This window comes from Actinia tenebrosa, unplaced genomic scaffold, assembly GCF_029948245.1.
Source record: "Actinia tenebrosa isolate PJP-AT-01 unplaced genomic scaffold, QUT_ActTen_1.0 PGA_scaffold5__44_contigs__length_20552954, whole genome shotgun sequence".
NCBI classification, from domain to species: Eukaryota; Metazoa; Cnidaria; class Anthozoa; order Actiniaria; family Actiniidae; genus Actinia; species Actinia tenebrosa.
The window spans coordinates 3,423,990-3,442,944 of NW_028292582.1; the positions used below are offsets into that span (position 1 = coordinate 3,423,990).

The 18,955-nt window shown below is 38.2% G+C and overlaps 3 protein-coding genes across 3 annotated transcripts in view; 2 read left to right on the forward strand and 1 right to left on the reverse strand.

Annotated features, from left to right (window-relative positions):
* The window catches only part of LOC116301777 (uncharacterized), an 80,321-nt gene that overhangs the window by 35,090 nt on the left and 26,276 nt on the right, over window positions 1-18,955 (forward strand). The window lies entirely within an intron of this gene.
* LOC116301782 (uncharacterized) lies at window positions 588-12,831 on the forward strand. Its single transcript, XM_031710898.2, has 5 exons — window positions 588-2,313; window positions 3,144-3,318; window positions 4,730-4,978; window positions 5,603-6,694; window positions 11,674-12,831. The coding sequence occupies exons 1-5, from the start codon at window positions 727-729 to the stop codon at window positions 12,279-12,281; spliced, it is 3,711 nt and encodes a 1,236-aa protein (XP_031566758.2). The 5' UTR covers window positions 588-726; the 3' UTR covers window positions 12,282-12,831.
* On the reverse strand, window positions 15,901-18,595 carry LOC116301784 (acyl-coenzyme A thioesterase MBLAC2-like). Its single transcript, XM_031710900.2, is given in 2 exon segments — window positions 15,901-17,612; window positions 17,614-18,595. Coding segments are annotated over 2 exon segments (858 nt in total). The 5' UTR covers window positions 18,424-18,595; the 3' UTR covers window positions 15,901-17,564.

Consider the following 18,955-nt stretch of genomic DNA (forward strand, 5'->3'; position numbering starts at 1 on the left):
TCCGGTTTTATGACGTCACAGTCTGAAGTCCAAAATTAAAGCCGATAAATATCTTTCAAGATCTTAACCTACCGTATCGTACCCTGGGTGTCAGAGGCTCCTTGTTGTTTCTCTCTGAATAGACTAGCCCCTCTGGAATCAAGGGTAACCGTATCGTTACCTCGAAACTTTTAGATCGCTTTCTAGACATACCGTAACTCCGTTCATTCGTTTCACAATCAGCTCTGATGATAGTTTCGCAGTACGTATTTTGCGATATTTTCTACGTCTCAGTATGACAACGTGCGCATTCTCCTTTATATTTTCTATGCTCTTATTATAAAAGCTTCATAAATATACTTTTGACATTTATATTATGACATCTATTATATTAACTTTCGACCTCTGAGCTCTACTTATAAATAAACATATTCTGATGTTACATTCGATAAGACCAAAGTCACTCGAAATGAAAGGCAAGATCTTTTTAGATGTTTTACATCTCAAATAGGTATTTTCTAAAATATTTATTCCAAACATTAAGGTTTTAAAATATTTTAACGGAAAAGTGTAATATATGACACCTCGCAGGCATATCATTCACAAGGCCTGGCTACCCCTTTTATTGAAACTCACAAACTTCCCTTGCTAAAAATAGAAACGTAGTATAAGCACCTTGTGCAAGGTCCTTGATGTTTAGAATGACGACGATTGCCTAGAATTTCACGCAGAACAAATCGTTCAAAGATGACCAGTGTATACGTTTTCTTTTTCCTCTATCTTGTTATCACTGTATCGACCACAGCGGGCTCTAATAATACGTTTTACAAACACAATATTACTTGTGATGACTACGCATCTTGTAACTTGACGAAAATTCTTCAGGAGCTGAACAACGATACACGTATCAGTCTGACATCGGGGAAATACTACCTTAGAAAGAATATCGACCTATCAAGCATTCACCATGTCTTAATCTCTGGGCCATCCAAAAACTCGGTATTCATTGAGTGCAGCGGTGATGACATTGGAATATCTTTCTTTCGAAGCAGCAGCGTAACAATCAAAGGACTAACGATATCAAAATGCGGAGCGCCACACATGGGTACATCGCTTTATAACTTCACCTTCCTCGCTGTTTTACATTTCGTTTACACTCGAGATATTGAATTTTATGATGTTTCTGTGTCATATAATTCCGCGCTTGGGGTGAATCTGTACGATGTTGGTGGAAAGGTCAAGTTCTCTGCGTCGGAATTCACATCGAACAAAGTGGTACCAGATAAAGACATGTCGGTGCCACTTGGTCCAACACGTTGGGCAGGCGGAGGGATCTATGTGCAATTTACATACTGTGGATCAATGTATGGTAACGGGTGCAATGACAGCGATGATATAGAACACCAGAAATATATTCATCACAATAACTATGTCTTTCAAGATTGCATATTTTCCAGCAATTATGCACCAGAACCACCACAATTACCAGATATTAAGAACACGGACTTTCTGCCACCACAGAAAACAGACCACATGTCTTTAGGTAGAGGAGGAGGTGTGTCACTGTACCTTAGAGGCAACGCTAGTCATAATAGCTTTTTGGTTGACAACTGTTCCTTTATCGATAATTATGCTATTTGGGGTGGAGGGTTCTTCACAGAAATTGTCGATTCTTGCTTCCAAAATAAGGTCGTAATAACCAAAAGTACTTTTACAGGAAACAAAGCTAAGTGGGCTGGAGGAGGGATGAGGTATGGTCTAATCCAAGTGTTCTCCAACATGCAACCATTTAACAATGGTACATTCATGAATACTACATTTGAACAAAACTCGGCTGTATGGGGAGGCGCCACATCAGTGTACGCAACAGAAGAACCTTTAACAATAGACAGCAGAGCAAGCAGCCAGATCCATTTCTCTGGTTGTACCTGGATAAACAATACTGCTTCGAATGGTGCTGCAGTTGGAGGTGCTTCCTGGAAAATACTCAGTGCTGGTGGTGTTGTTGTTCCAGTATTTAAGGACACCCTCTTTAGAAATAACCACATATTTGACTACAAATCAGAAAATCTAAATACTTCTTCAAACTTTTCCTACTCTGTGATTAAAGGTCAAGGAACAATTTGTACCAATGCAATGCCATTCTATTTTGAGGGTAAAAATCAGTTTCTTGATAATGTTGGAACAGTGTTTTTGATGATAGATGCAGTCTTGACTGCTGCAGCAGGTTCCATGGAATTTATCAGAAATCAAGGGCATGATGGGGGAGGTATCTCGCTTCTAGGACAGTCTTGGATTAATGTCAATCCTGGATCCAATTTCTTGTTTTCAAAGGTATGTAGATATTTTTTTAATTTGTTTTTCAATTTCTTCTAGATTCTGATTGGCTGCCATTGTCTCTCAGATCAGCAGGTTAAATTGATAAATTAATTGCCCTATTTCACTATGACGTCACTGCTTGTTTATGTGGGGGATAGAATCGCCAAATCCATTAGAAAATTCAACAAAATTTGCTCCTAGTGAAACAGTTTAATCTAAAATGGCCTGGTTTTCAGATATAATATGTGTTAATATGTACTAAAAAATATTCCGAGCGTTTGCTGGCTATTCTACTTCTCTTCGTGGATTGATTTGGGTTTTAGGAAAATTTTCGGTGAATTTGCGTTGATTTGACCCCCTCCGACGACCATGATCCTTTGCGTTTAAACAATAGATTGTTTTGATGCGACGTCATAATGAAATAGGGCAATTCAAACCATCCATTCGTTAGAATCGCTCAAAATTTTAGGAACTACCAAAAGGTCATACTTTTGAATGAAAGCCAATATGTTCATTACTTCATTTCCATGAAAACAAAATGTCTAAAAACATGGCGGCCATTTTGGTTGATCTTGAAAAGAAACCTAAACTTTTATACCCTGTGAGCAGAGTTTTTTTTCTGAACCCTAGCCAGCCCACGGAGGGTTCAGAAAAAAAACCTCTCCTCGCAGGGTAACTTTTATTTACATCAACCAACACGGCAGATAAAATGTCATGTACCCCCAAAATCTTCTCATATTGGTTTCTCATAGCTTTCTGTTCAACCTGGTACACTGTACCACTGCGTACTTGGGGTGGTGAATAGCAATAGTTACATTTTCTTGCTTTTTTGTTTCTATTTTTAGAATACAGCTCTCAGAGGAGCAGGTATCTTTGTGCAAAATCCTGGCACCCCCAACAGAGTGGCATCAAAAAATTGCTTCATTACATATAATGCCCCAACCACCTTAGAGACCCTTGTATCTCCAGACAAATGGAAAACTTTCTTCAACTTCTCAAACAATAATGCTTCAGTTTCAGGTAAATATATTTAGAATAATTTAAATAGGACACTTGCATGATGGCGTCATTTGACTCCCACTACCAGAATCCCTTGTAGACTATCTTTTGTTCAGTTAATTAGCACCAAGTGCCTTACTATTGTCATAAATTTGAATAAAGGAAATTCGCAAACTATTTTTGTGGTGGGAATCCAAACACTATCATGCAACGTCATATTTTGTTCCATATTTTAGTTATCCAATGGATAGTTTTAGTTTTTCTTGCTCATTGATTGGTTGCAATCATTCCCAAGAGGGTTAAATGACAAAGACATGGCAGCCATGTTGTTGGTATTAAACATGGATGCTTATGAGCCTTTAGTTAAATACCATCAACATGGTCGTGATGATGCAATGTACAAATGACGAAAAGCGCAGGGTACAGAAGACATCATAATAACGAAGACATATGCAAAATTTAGACAAACTCATACTTTACTTTCAGCTGATAATTTTCATAGTCAATTGCAGTAGTTGTTTGCTTAAATTAATTGGTTTATTTTTGTAACTCGAAATAAAGATACTAAAATCGGTCCATATAAGACTTGAAATGGTTAAATGTAATGCAATGCTTGTCTAGCTATTTTTAAAATCTGTGTGCAGTGCTATTGTACTATCAGCCTATGATCCCATGCATTGTCTAGTGCACACACAGTTACGGTTGAATATTTATTGCATATCAACTATCAAGTTTGTTTATGAATTTAGACACTGGCTATGTTAAAAATTAGTTATCATGATGCCATTCATTTCCAGTATTTGACTTGCCTCTATTCATTCATTTCCTCAAGATGTGATAGTCCCCTTAACAGTTTCATGTGCCATCTTGAAGGGTAAATGTGCCTGTATATTGAAGCAAGAATGGTGATGACCTTGCAATGATAGAGACTGATATGGAAAACTGTCCAAGGTGTTAAAAAAAGTCTATCATTGCAAGGTCACCATTGCTCTTGCTTTAATGCACTGACATGTTTATATCTTTCAAGATGACTCAGGGAACTGTGAAGGGGAATATTATATCTTTAGGAAATGAATGAATAGACTCTTTGCACAATTGTTTAACAAATACATGTCAACATGTTAGCAGTACCCTCAACGAAGCTTTAGAAATGTGTTGCATTATGAGGCCATTTTTATGGACTTTGACAGTCTGTCAACATTTGTATGCATCAAGAAACGAAAGAAATTTGAAAATTAACAAGACAATTAAGGTTGTCTATCACTTTTTACTTCCACCAATAGAAAAAAACAACATATAAGTATTATAAGCGTCCCCAAACAGCCCCATGGTGCAACACGTTCTGCATCTCCGGAAAAACTAATAGCTTTGCAACCTTTTCAGACTTTTGGTTTCTATTTCTTTTTTGATTTGATAAATTTTGTTGTTGTAGGGCATTCTATTTATTCCTCAACCTTAAAATATTGTGGATGGTACATGGAGGTTTATGGATTCCATGACAGACAGCTGTTCAACTGGTCTAATTTTGTCTACGAGAATGTATCGCCTCTTGTTGGCAATGAAATAGCAACAGACCCAGTCCAGATATCTTTGAACAAAGAAGACTGGGTTGACATGTCACCTAGTGATATTACCAACCCAGCTGTTAGACTAGTAGATGAACGCAATCAGGCCATACCAGGTAAGTTATTGGTGGAAAAGGCTAGATTCATGAGGTACTTGTAGTGCAACATGAAGAACTATGTGCATGCTTTTGGAAATAAAGTGGAGTTCCGTTCGCTGAACCCTACCCTGCAAGTAGGGCAGGCTTGTCGGGGATAAAAAATTGGCCCGGGAAATAGTGGAATTCCGTTCGTCGAACCCTACACTGAGAAACGAGGTTATTATTATTAGACTGGTCAGGGAGGAAAAATACCCAGAATGCCCAGAAGCGATCGCTTTTCATGTTGAGCATGCACGGCCAAAAACCAAAACGGAGAGCAGAAATAGGCTGGAAACAGGCTACATGAACCCTGGATATCTTATATCTTCCAGTCATCTCAAACTTCAGACAGCGTCCCGTGGACTTGCATCTCTACGACATTTTGCCCTGGATATCTTGAATCCCCCATTATTTTGAGCCTTTTTTCTGGTTCCTCGATAATGGGACCCTACCTTATTTTTAGAATCCTTATTACCTAGTAGCCAATCCGAAACAGGTTATGTAATAAAAATATTTGCATTGCATCTTGTTGCGCAGAATGCACAAACGTTAACTGATAGCGATGCTAAATCCACTTGTCACCAAATTATTGTTTTTCCTTAGGTATTGTCAACATCAAAATCCAAAATACCAACATTTCCAACGCCCAAGTAGACGTGAGTTCTGGCCCGTTTTTTCCCGCCAAAGAAAACATCTACTCCTTCAAGCTTAGCGGGAAAGAGAACGTCCCCTTTTCCCTGTCCATACAGACAGTCACTGGTCGCATTGTCAAGGCAATTATTCCTGAAGTGACACTTAAGGACTGTAGACCAGGATACCGCCTTCAAGAAAACTCCAAATGCGTGTGTCTCAGATCTCCACAAGACTCCACCGTCGACAGCGGTATTACTCGTTGCCAGGGAGACCGTCATGTGTTCATCCGCAAAGGTTTATGGGCAGGTACCATTGATGGTACGTCAGAAACATTCACAACAAGTACTTGCCCCGCGATGTACTGCAACTACCGCTGTCCACCAAATATGTTTTGTGCACCTCATGAGTATCTATACTTGGAAGATGCTGACAGACAGTGTGACGGGCATCGCACCGGGGTCCTATGCGGCAAATGTCGCCCAGGTTACAGTGTTGTCCTGGGCAGTGATGATTGTAAGGTGTGTCCAGAAGGATACGCTTGGATTGGATATTTCTCTCTCTTTCTCATTGCCGGTACTTTGGTGGTGATAGCCGTTCTTCTGCTCAATGTTGATATTTCTACAGGACAGTATACTGGTTGCTTGTTCTTCTATCAAGTGGTTTTGCTTTTGGTACGAGATGGTTTTGAACCTGATCCTATATTGAGCTTTCTCATTGGCCTGGCTAACGCCCAAGTTGGTCTTGGTGCTTGTATGTGGAATGGAATGACAGATCTGCAGAAGCTGGGCTTAACCTACGTCCTTCCTGCTTACATCCTCTTCCTCTGTATCGTCGTTATCTTCTTATCTAGGTTCCCTAGCTGTGTCTTCTCTCGCCGCTCAGCCCTCCGTGCCTTTACAACACTCTTCCTCGTCTCGTACACCACGTTTACCTCAGTTTCCCTTGAGCTTCTACATTTCACGACTCTACACGGCAAAAACGTGCTCTACAAAAGTGGTGAAGTTGAATACTTCAAAGGTGAACACGTTGGGTACGGAATACTCGCCATCATTGTCTGTGTCGTAATCACAATTATACAAGGGCCGCGAAGCGGCCTGAAAGTATAATTGAAATTATATTAACAAACGAAGTGAGAAATATATGAGAAAACAATAGGTAGAATCCTGCCATTTGTGCTTCGGACCACATTTTAACGCACTCCACTCCCCTAGAGTTTAAATATTGATGACGTAATCCCAGAATCCCGTGCTGCACTAAGTGCGAGGTCACGTTGTACTTTTCATCTTTTTAACGCCTGTGTGAAGAGACTCCACGATGAGAAATATATGATGGGAATGACTAGTCATGTGTCAATATTTGACAATTACGAGGGCGGGAGGGTATCTCATATATTTCTCACTTCGTTTGTTAATATAATTTCAATTATACTTTCAGGCCGCTTCGCGGCCCTTGTATAATTGTGATTATATTTCACAAACTCCGTTCGAAATATATGAGAAAACAATAGGTAGATTTTAACGCCCTCAACAATATGTCTGAATAAATGCAGACATTAACACAGTGAGTTTGTGAAATTAATACATTTAATCGTAACTTGAACGTATTCAACAATATAAATGACTTTGGGTTAGAAGAACTAAGCTTTATCTGTGTTCAAGACAGCGTTAGCATAGCTGCTGTTATGTACTGGCTTGTAGTAGAAGCGTTGGAAGGTACTGGGTGATGTCCAGTCTGCCATGTTCATAATGTCACCTATTGGGACATTGTTGTTTGCTGCAGCTGTTGTTGAAGCACCTCGTACAGAATGTGCCTTGAATATATCTGTGTTAATACCAGCGGCTTTTATTACTTCACGTAGCCAGCGGGCTAAAGTGGTCGAAGTAACAGGTTTATGGGGCTTGATGAATGAGATGAACACAACATCTGGTTTTAAAGAGGGAATCAGTAGTCTAACCTTTCTAGTGGCTTTCAAGTAACATTGAAAAGTGTTAACTGGGCAGAGCTTGCTGTCTGAATGAAATTTTGCAAAGAAGGCTTTGGCCATGTCCTCAAGAGATCCTCGACTTCTCGGGAAGTCATGGTGAATGAGATGCCTTCTGGAATTACTTGGCAGTATCGCAAGTCGAATTTAGACAGGGAAGAGACTCGTTCTGGGCATGAGAGTGCAAATAACATGGCAAGTTTGAGTGATAATAGCTTTAATGACAATTTTCTGGAACTTTCCATGGATGACAAGTATTTTGTTACTCTTGTGACATCCCATGTGTGATTGTATCTTGGTTTGGGGGGTCGGATATTCACCCCCATACCCTTTAACAGTTGTGTTACCAGTGGGTGCTGCCCAACTGGGTAACCGTCAATCTTATTGTGGCTAGACAATATAGCTGAACGAACAACATTAACGGTTCTGTAAGCAACTCCATTGTTACTCTGACCGAAACTCCAGAATTTGGTTTAATTTTGCTGAAACAGGATTAATCTTTGATTTATGACACCAGCTGCTCCAATGCTGCCATGCGGACCCATACGCCTTATGTGTGGAGGGTCGAGTGGCTGACAATAGTATCTTGGTAAGGTTTTCAGGAAGGCCTTCTGTTTGTAAGTTTTCCCTGATATGTGAAAGACGGCTAGGTGTAGTCTCGGAAACAATGAGTGGACCCTTTCGATTGAGGCTGGGTCTTTCAGTAAGTTCCTCGTATTGGGAAGTATTATTGGATTCTTGATGAGAAGTCGGAGCAGTATCGGCCGCCAAGTCTGGGTTTGCCAGATTGGGGCTACAAGTGTGAGGTCTGCTCTGTCTAGAGATACCTTGCGAAGGACTGAAGGGATCATGTTGAATGGTGGAAATGCATATCCCTTTAGGGGTCCCCAGTCTAATGTCATGGAGTCCGTGTAAAGGGCTTCTGGGTCGAGCCTCCAGCTCACAATTTGTGGCAGCTGGGTTGTCAGTAGTGTGGCAAATAGGTCGACGTTGCAATCTTTGAGGAAAAGGCTGAATGACTTGGAAGCTTATTTTCCATTCGCTGGAATCGTGAAACTCTCTTGATTCCTTGGAGATGTTGTGCGCTTATCAGGATTTTCCTTTGTAGGCACCACTCCCATATTTCCAGCGTCAGGGAGACAAGTATGTTCGACCGGGTTCCTCCCTTGTTGTTTATGTGGGCAACTGATGTAGAGTTGTCCATTCTCAAGCAAACAGCCTTGTGATGTTGGTTCTTCATAAACGCTTTTAAGGCAAGGAATGCTGCATTCAGTTCTAAATAATTGATGTGCAGCTTTTTCTCCTCGCTGGACCACCGACCGTTTGTGGTGGTGCCCTCACAAACTGCCCCCAGGCCCTTCTTGGAGCTGTCTGTTGTTATGACTAGGTCTGAGGTCGGAGGGTTGATTGGACTTCCGTTTACCTTTCTTATATTTGCTATCCACCACCTGAGCTCCTCTTGGGCATGGTGGTTTAGGGTGATTTGTGTCTCGTAGTTGTGTTCGTTGGTTCGAAGGTGCTTTATAAGTTGAATCTGTAAACGTCGGAAGTGTAAGGGGGCCTGATGTATTGCCAGACGAATTGATTCCAGAGAGCCGAGTAGGCTTGCTACGTCCTGTGCCAGCATAGTTGGGTTGGTCAGGGCGTTCTGGCATTTGTCCAGAACTTTCTGGACTTTTCCTCTGGTAGGCTCAGAGTTAGTGTCTCTGAATTTACTATAAACCCTAGGAAGGTAATGGATTGGCTTGGTTTCAGCTGGGACTTTTCCCAATTGATAGTGAAACCTAGGTCTTGAAGCAGTTTCAATGCCATTGATGTGTTGGTCTCGGACTCTGTCATCGTGGACCCCAACAAAAGAAAATCGTCAAGCTAACATGCGTACACCTCTTTTCGAAGAAACGAGACGACCGGTTTGGTCAGTTTTGTAAATATTCTTGGTGCTGTATTTAGACCAAAGGGGAGACCTTCGAATGCGTAGCATTTGTTTTCCCACAAAAATCTCAGGTATTTTTGAGATTTGTGAATTTTATTGATAGGTACACGTCCTTCAGATCTATAGACTTCATAAAGTCCCCCTTCCTTAGGATGGTTTTTAAGCACGATATGTTTTCCATTTGAAAGTGGGAGTTCTGTATGAAATGATTGAGATGACTCAGATCTATGACTGGTCTGAAGGATCCTCCTTTTTTGGGCACCAAGAACAAGCGGCTGTAAAAGCCTGGTTCGTTTGGGGAGGGGTCCACATAGATTGCCCCATATTCAGGAGTCTTTGAATCTCTGCGTCTAATAACGGTTTTGTTTGTTTTGTTGAATTTGTCACAACTGGAATTCTTTGAACTGGAACACAACAAAAGGGAAATTGATACCCTGTAACAATGTCTAGGATTTCTTGGTCTGAGGTTATTTCCCTCCATTTGTTTAGGAATCTGTTGATTCCCGATTTGTCCCCTTTGAGGGGCGAAAGGACCGGTAGTTGTTTGAGCGGTTACTTTGGTATTTGGAAAAACCGCGCGACTGGTTGGACTGCTTGGACCTTTGAATGTAATTTGGTTTACGATTTGCTTGTTGGTTTTTAGTGGGGACTGAGAGATTTTTGGCTAGACCCCTACTAAGTTCTGCCTGTTTAGAGGCTAAGGTGGGAAAATCTTCACCGAAAAACATAGTTTTGGCATTAGGCAAAGGTTCATCTGCCAGGTTAATTAATTTTTTTTTTTTTTTTTTTAAATTATTTATTTATTTATTTTATTTTATTTTTTTGTTGTTGCTAATAGTCGCTAGGACCCTTTTCCTGCGAACAGTTGAAAGGAGATAATTTGAAGAGCCTAGTAAGCGTAAGGCTTGTTCTAAAATGTTCTTAACCTGATTAGGTGACACTTCTTTCCCCGTTGATAGGGCATCGTGTAAGCAACAAAGTGGACCTGTGGTGTTTAGCAAAGCTTTTTGAGCCAAACATAGGTCTTTATCACGATTCTGGACAAATCTTTTTATTTGTGGATTGTTTATTGGATTTACAACTGAGGTATCTAGAGTGGGTGCCCTTAGGCAATCAAGTGAGGGAAACTGAAATTTTCAAGAATGTCTGACACCTGGTCATGGCTTAATTTCTTCCTAAAGTGCATATCTAGGAAGGTTGATAGCCCCTTGGTTGGTTCCCAGTAGGATGGTGTGGCCCCAGGGTCATACATTTCATCATCTATTAGCGTATTTTCGCCGTTTGTTGAAGCAGTTTCAGTTCTTGGAGACTCGGAGCCTGGATTGAGTAGCTTATCAGTCAAGATTGGTGGTCTATCATCCGAGTTTGGTGGCTTGACAGCCGAGCTTGGTGGCTTATTAGCCGAGTTTGGTGGCTTAATAGCCGAGTTTGGTGGCTTAATAGCCGAGTTTGGTGGCTTAATAGCCGAGCTTGGTGGGGACTGTGTCCCTTCTTGATATTCTGGGAGATCGTAGTCCAGGTCTATGTCTTCTGTTTGGACTGAGAGCAGATCATTGTAATCTATCTCGGTGTGTTTTGGCGGGAAAGATTCCATGTTAACTTCGAGAGTTGAGATACGGTTATTCGTCTTTGAAATCGCTTCTTGGATTTCTTTCAGTGTTGAGAAGACTGAATTTATATCCTTTTGGTCCACTTGGGATGTTTTTTGTCGTTTGCTATGCCTAGAGCTTGTTGATTCGGACGAACTGTCCGTGTGGCGGGAAGAATGTTTAGATCGTTTACGAGAAGACATTGTAGCTACTAGAGCTAAAAATTCAAAATATTACAAGCAATTGTATCCCGAATGGGATTATTTATGATTCTGGGTATAGGAGTAGGCTAAAAGGTATAAAATAGAGGATAAAAACACGGTTAGTAACCACTTACCTTATCGTACGTCCGAAGCACAGCAGAAAAAGATGAAAAGTACAACGTGACCTCGCACTTAGTGCAGCACGGGATTCTGGGATTACGTCATCAATATTTAAACTCTAGGGGAGTGGAGTGCGTTAAAATGTGGTCCGAAGCACAAATGGCAGGATTCTACCTATTGTTTTCTCATATATTTCGAACGGAGTTTGTGAAATATAATCGTGTTTCCTTTCCCCTTATGTCTTTGTTTGGTGCAGCCTCTTTCATATCTCAAACCAGGTCTCGGAGGTGGAAAGCTAAAACCATTTCTAGACATCTTCCAGTATTGCTATCAAATTCGCTACCGTTGGTTTTCAGGTGTCTATTATCTTGCTCGTATAGTTCTACTTCTGATTTATACCTTTACCTCGGATTCAACTCTCATGCACAGCCTTCTCTGTCTTTCCTGTATCGTGTTACTAACGCTCCAAACAAACATCCGTCCTTATGGATCCACAAATCGTGACAAAGAACCACCCAACAGGGGAACATGGCTCAACCTATTAGATTCTCTGATTCTGATGGATCTCGCTCTTATTGCTTTATTGGGCTCTTTCTCTGCGTCCAGTGAAAGTGCATTGACATTGATAGACTCGGGTGGATACTCCGTTGCAGATTATTTATGCATTTTCTTAATGTGGCTTCCAGCTCCTTACTTTATTGGGGTCATTGGTCTGAACTTGTACCTTGGTGCCAAGAAAAAACTTGAAAGAATCCAGAGATCTTCCCTCAGGAATTCCAGTCCACTGACGGAAACGTCCGGCGATCCAACTTCTGTTTCATGAGAGAATTCGAAAGCCTGTAAAGACTCCTTGAAAGGACTGAGCAAATGTTTTTTTTTTAATATTTATGTTTTTGCAACGAAAAATGTAACGAGAATTTTTAATTGCTCGTAACAACTAAATTAGCCCGCAGTTTAATTAACTCTATCCTGCTAGCAGAGGTGTTTTTCTGCCCACCGTCTGCCGTTTGCCAGAGAGGAAGAAAAAACAACCTCTACTCGCAGCTAATTAACTCTGCCTTATATGCTAAGCCTTTTATTAATTCAATGATAACGAATGTCCATGATATCCTATTTTAAAACGGTGATCACTGTATTTCTAAGGGGAAAAAATTAAATTTAATAAATGAAAGCTTTAAAAGATGGATAATATAAAGCAGTTTCTTAAATCTAGTAATGATAGAATACAGATCATGATTTCTTAATAATTGGGTCGTTTGTTGAAAACGTAGACATATTAACGGAAGGCGTTTATCTGTGTCGTGTTTTTTTTCTTTTTTTCTTTTTTAATATAATGGGAGTGACTGCTTAATAAAATAAATTTGATGATGCTGTGTCTTATTTCGTATGAACGCTAATGGCTTATGACAGACGCTTCGTTTCCGATACCTTCGCAAGATAAAAGCATGAACAATAACGGTACATCTCGCATGCACTCCAAGTAATTGATCAGCAAGACCACATTCTGTACCTTGGGCAGAAATATATAACGGTTTTGAGGTGCTTTGCAGTTTCCTCTGTAATAAACGTAACTCTAGCGCTTATTTGTCCATTTGAATGTGTCTGCGCCTCTGGCATTGGCATAGCCGTTTTAATTCCAGACTAAATGCAAACAATAATTTTGAGATTCCCCTTTCGAAAGTGGTTTGAAACGTTTTCCTTTTTGACGTGCTGTGCCACCCCCTCGTTGATTAAAGTACATCAAGCGCTCATTTTTCCCCATTCAAATGGGGCTGCAACTCTGAAATCTTCCTAAACCTTTTTGGGAACTGGCATAACCTTTTTACTGTCGGCCTTTTTTTAATACTGCCAGACTATTGACACTGTCCTTTCGAAAGTCTTTTGAAACCTGTTCGTTTTACTGAGAAATATCACATTAAATGACAGCCCTTTCCTGAACTTTTGGCGTTACTTTTAGCGCATTTAACGATGCCTTAGTACCTTCAAAGGCTTAGAAAATGAGAGATTTCACAGGTCAATTATAATTGTGCCTTTTTGCTAGAGAATTACTGGATGGAATCTCCTGCTAAAGTAGCATCACCTCCATGATCCCTCCATAAGTAGTCGACTCTGTCAACCCAGCCATCCTCATCACACACACACAACAATACAGCCTGGTTTATATAATTTTGGCTTTACATCCCCTTCTCTCACAACCCTCTGAAGATTGACCGCTAAGTTCAGATGAAAATGTGTTTTTGTAAAATAAATGATCACTTGTATTTGCTGCAAGTGCTATCATTATTTGTATAAAAGCCTCTTGTTTACATAAAGAAGAATACGAGAAAGGAATACTTCGGCTTTAAGATTACATAAAGTTTTGCCAAAAAGACCATGGGTGGAGTAGCATTTTCTATTGTTCTTCCTTGATACAGCCTTGAGCAAGCACAAGCAATTGTTCGATTCATTCTGAATGTCGTTTTACTTGCATTTTGTTTTTTGTTCAATTTCCATAAAATTATATATTCATTTTTTATTTAAACTCATAAACTCGCTCCATGCAATATTCATTTCTTATTTCAAATTATGAGAAAAGATTGATGATAATGATAATAATAACTGAAGAAATATGTAAAATAATGGACTTTATACAATCAGATATTCTGAATCTGTTGTTTTACTTGTATTTTGCTTTGGGACCTATATTTCCACAAACAATTTTTTTCATGGTTTTTTATTGAACCTCGTAAACTTACTCCATGCAATTCATTTCACACTTCTGATTGTTAGAAAAGATTGATGACAACAGTAACAATAACAGAAGCAACTATATTTATGTAACATAATGAACTTTATACAAGCAGTTATTCATTCGGAATATGTTTTACTTGCATTTTGTTATGTGTCCTATTTCCACAATTTTATTTTCATTTTTTATTCAAACACAACTTGCTCCATGCAATTCATTTCACACTTTTAATTATAAGAAAAGATTGATGACAACAGTAATAATAACAGAAGCAATATGTAACACAATGAACTTTATGAATTAAATATGTCTAAGACAGGTGAAAATCCATCAATATTAGAAAATGATATTGCTTTTTATTCAAAATTTTCATTTTGTTCATGTCACTAAAATTTCATAATCTTGATAAAATTTTAGAAATTAATAACAGTAAATTTGATGAAAAGGTATAGTTATCATCAGACTGTGGATTCTGTATTTTTGTTTAGTCTTAAGGTGTATAAAATTACCAAGCACTTCAAAAAAAGGTGCAATACAATATTTACCTGTTAGAAGAATAATTATTGGAAAAAAAAAAGGTTATAGAGCCTCCAACTTTATTTGAAAGCAACTCGATAAATGTGTTGGTTATTTATTGAAATGCTTATAACATTATTCGTGGTCACAACATAATTTTTCAAATGATATGCATCCAAAAAATGAATGCAGTTTATGAATTTAATAACTTGGCCAGTTGGAATATCAAATATAATAAATCTTTTTGGATCTGTACCTGTCCAATGATACTATACTTTACTTAATTTCAAAAATGCATAACAGATGAATTAGGAAATTCTGGAGTTTAAACTGTTTCTTGTTTACTTCTGACAATATACACACAAAAATAAAATTTTAAAGAGGAAAAAGTGAAAATGTGTACAGATTCTATTGTTTAAATACCCAATCGTGATTGGCTAATTTGTATGAAAATTTGTCTGGGTGGTCTTGGTTGGTGTAGTTGCACAGTAGTTGCAAAGGGGGGGGGATTCTTCCAGAAAACACTTATGGACAAATTGATGGGAAAAATAATTGGAAATGTGTAAGGTTTTCATAAGAAAAAACAGTAGTGAAAGATCTAGAGGTTTGCAGGTGTCAATCAATATCCAATATAAAACTAGCTTTCCTGTTAAGGAAAACTTGGATGAATGAATGAATAAATGAGTGAATGCTTTACCAGTTTAATTTTTTTTAAATATATTTGATTAATTTTTATTTTGAAAAATGTTAAATTCTGCACTTCAAAGTTGCAAAAGCTGAGAAAGAAAATTTGGATGAATGAATGTATAAAATAATGATTGAATGAATTCGTTGATTGAAACCCTTTTGTAAGACAATCATAACTATGTAAGCCCTCCTTTTTTAAAATCAGTGATGTTGTCAATGAAGGGTACTGGCTGTACAGACATGCGGCTTGTCTAATAATTAATTATAGATCTTCAGCATTAGTTTAGTTTTCCTAGGAAGAAAAACGTTTTTATTTTAATGGCAGAATAGGTGAGAAAGGTTCATAATTAAGCGATGCTCATTTTGGGGGCGGCAGTTATTAAACAATTTTGGTCTTAGGTGAGCGCTTATTTGAAGGCGGGTTTAATGGGGGCGGCCCTTAAACAAGTAAAGATGAAGAGAGTATTCATTACCTGTAACAACAGGTTCCAAGTGTGGAGTCCTGAACAGCTGTGTCATGAACTAATTTTATTAGTATTGTTTTTGTGCATATGTACACGTATATATGTATATATATTGCTACTACACAAGAGTATGACATCCGAATTAAGTTAATGGTACATGTGAACAATTGCTTATAATAGTTCCATTTCATAATCAGTTCCAGTTTATAGAAGCTAAAACAAAATGGCTAAGATAATAAAGTATTTCTCAAAAATTAATAATTTATGTTGAAGCATACATTATTAATATATATACTCTAACTTATAGCACAAATTTCTCTCTTATTTGAGAATCATCAGAATTCCTTTATCTTTGAGGTCTTAAGAGTATTTTAAACTCAACATTTTAAGATAAGGTATACTTCTATATGAAATTAGGAGACTTTTAAGTTGTAGAACATTCTTCAATAATTGATAATTATTATTATCATTTTCTATTTTTTTCATTTTTTCAAATATTGTTTTAAAGCTTGAATTCCTTTTTGAATCATAGTAATTCTGTTCATAATTATCTTTAGTGCATGTTTGGTTTTGTAATAATGTTCTCTTAAATGAATTTTTAAATACTAGGTGATTTCCAAGTGATTTAATTTTCTCAGTCCAAAAAAATAAGGTATTAGCCAATCAGTAACATTCTGTTCATAGTCAAATTTTTTTCCCCAGTTTCAGGTTTCCAATTACATACTTTTACTCAGCAGCTTTTACTCAAAAGGGAGAAAATCACCTGGTTATGTTCAGCAGTTTGAAGGAGGCCCTATTCTTAAGCCATCGCATAAAATAATAATGGCAATACCTCATTTCAAATATTTGTGAAGCTTTGTTGACAGGATTTAATGCATAGTCTTTTCACAATATGTGTGGGCAAGTGTTGATGGCAAATTTTAATTAAATCCTTAATTTTTGCTGATAGTTCTTTTACCTCAAATTTTGTCCTGAATTTTTTTTAGTTTTTGTGGCTAATAAGTTAAAACTCAATAGTTTGTCTCAATAGTTTTTCTTGATATAGGTGAGATCAATTCTTCTGAGAAAGCAATAAACATTTTTATTATTAGATGACACCTCCAAAAACAGTCTTTCTGCCTGTTTTCTTTCTTGATGGCAGATAACTGCCATTTCATTTAGCTTGCATGTATTAGTGAACGATTCGTATCCATTATGTTTAAAAGATTGTATTTTCTTGCCAAGCTTGCAGACATATTGGCCATCTTCAGGGCTACATGAATAACTTAATTACAACCGTGCATGTATTGCATATATATTTATGGATGTCACTGATGACACACTCAAAGATTTACAGCTTTCAATGCTCCTTTAATTTCTGAATATGAAAATTATTTTTTAAATTATATTTCAAGAAAAGATGACAGTAGGGCAGTTGAATTAGTAATCAATTAGGATCTTTCAAGAGTGACTTCCCTTTGCACAGATAAATATATTGAATAAATTAACTTTCAATTGTTGATTTTTTTTCCTGTTTTATTTTTTCCATGGCTTTTCATTTTCCTTCCTTTTTCATCAGGTTTTTAACCCTTTTTGCATTTTCTTGTACTTTAGGCAAAGCGTGAGAGCTATAGGTAATAGATGAGTAGATTTGAAGTTTCTTTTTCTTGAGACGTAAGTGTAGAAATAAAAGTACTTGAAAAGTGTTTCCCTTTTACTAGTAGTCACGTAGCTAAAGACATACACATCGACAACAACAGCACGCAAAAAAGCAGCATTTTCGCCGGGACGTTACCTGTATTTCTGCCCTTCAACACAACAGTTGCTATAGATTTGAGACAACTAGAACCTGGCCTATGGCATCCTCTTGCATTCGAGATGTATGTAAAAAGCAGTCTTTGTAAAGTACTACCGGTGAAGTGGTTGTTATGCCCAGGACATACCCTATCTACACTCGGAGCAAGCGTTAACAGTGTTTCACATGATTTAACATATTCAGAAACGTTACTATACGGTAACCAGTCGATAAGGAGTCCATCGTATATGATGTCCCCGCTGAATAAAGTTCTGGTTTCATCTTCATAAAGAGCTATGCTTCCTCTTGAATGGCCAGGCAGATGTAACACACGAATCTTTCGATTCCCAAGGTCCAAAACATCTCCATCGTCGAGTAAGCGAGTCGGCTCAGCCGCAGGGACTTTGTAGTTCTTTGCCGACCAATTTTTACAGGGTGGCTTAGAAATATCTGAGTCGTTCATGAAAGCACAAGTTTCATAGTTGTCTCCTTTTTGAATAGCTTTGGCTTCTAGTCGATGAATGGCGAACTCTTCAAACTGATGAAGGCCGCCCGAATGATCAAAGTGAATATGCGTCGCCACAGCCAAGTATGGTTTATCTCCAATCGCTCCAGCTCGTTTTAGGAAGCCAGGCAAATCCCAAAGTCCTATGCCTGTATCGATAACCAAATCCATAGCAGAACCCTTGACAATCCATAAATTTGCTTGGTTTCCTGAAACATAGAATCGTTCTCTGCACAAAAACAACCCACGGTCGATTTCTGTCAAGCTGAAATCCTCTTGCTCGATCGCCATAATTCGAATTGTCTGCCAAACTCTGATCTCGACTAAACAACTCACTCCCAACACGATGTCCAAACAAACCAAGAAGAATGACTAAAATGAAAGATTTCTACTGCCCAACTGTTATCATAGCTTTTGCTTTTTTTCCTCTATTTACTCTAGTTCCAGGCCCCTCTCTCGTCACTCCCATAACGATCAGCTGCTCTTTTGTTGTGCCCGAAAAATTGTAATTTATTCGAAATTTTACAATTGCTATGATCTAAAGACGTCATCGAAACAGTTTTATGTATATATATATATATATTGATCATTCATGTATACATATATTGTTCATTCAGGCTGAATTTGACGACTTAAAAAAAATTTTTTTTTTAGTACTCGTGTTTTTCGCCATTATTGAACTTCCCTCTAAACGATATAAGAACTATTAAGAATACAAGACGTTAGCGCCTTAAAGACAAAGAGAAAAAGCAAATATGCAAAACCAAAAGTCTTTAACGGATGTATCTAGAAGGAGCTCGAGCAAATAATTCATGTCAACGCG

Bases quoted from the DNA above. Each gene is read 5' to 3' on its own strand.
- LOC116301782 (XM_031710898.2), top strand. From the start codon at position 727: ATGACCAGTGTATACGTTTTCTTTTTCCTCTATCTTGTTATCACTGTA. The intron at 3,319-4,729 runs GTAAATATATTT...TTGTTGTTGTAG, and splicing joins CAATAATGCTTCAGTTTCAG to GGCATTCTATTTATTCCTCA. The intron at 6,695-11,673 runs TAATCACAATTA...GTTTGTGAAATA, and splicing joins CGCCATCATTGTCTGTGTCG to TAATCGTGTTTCCTTTCCCC.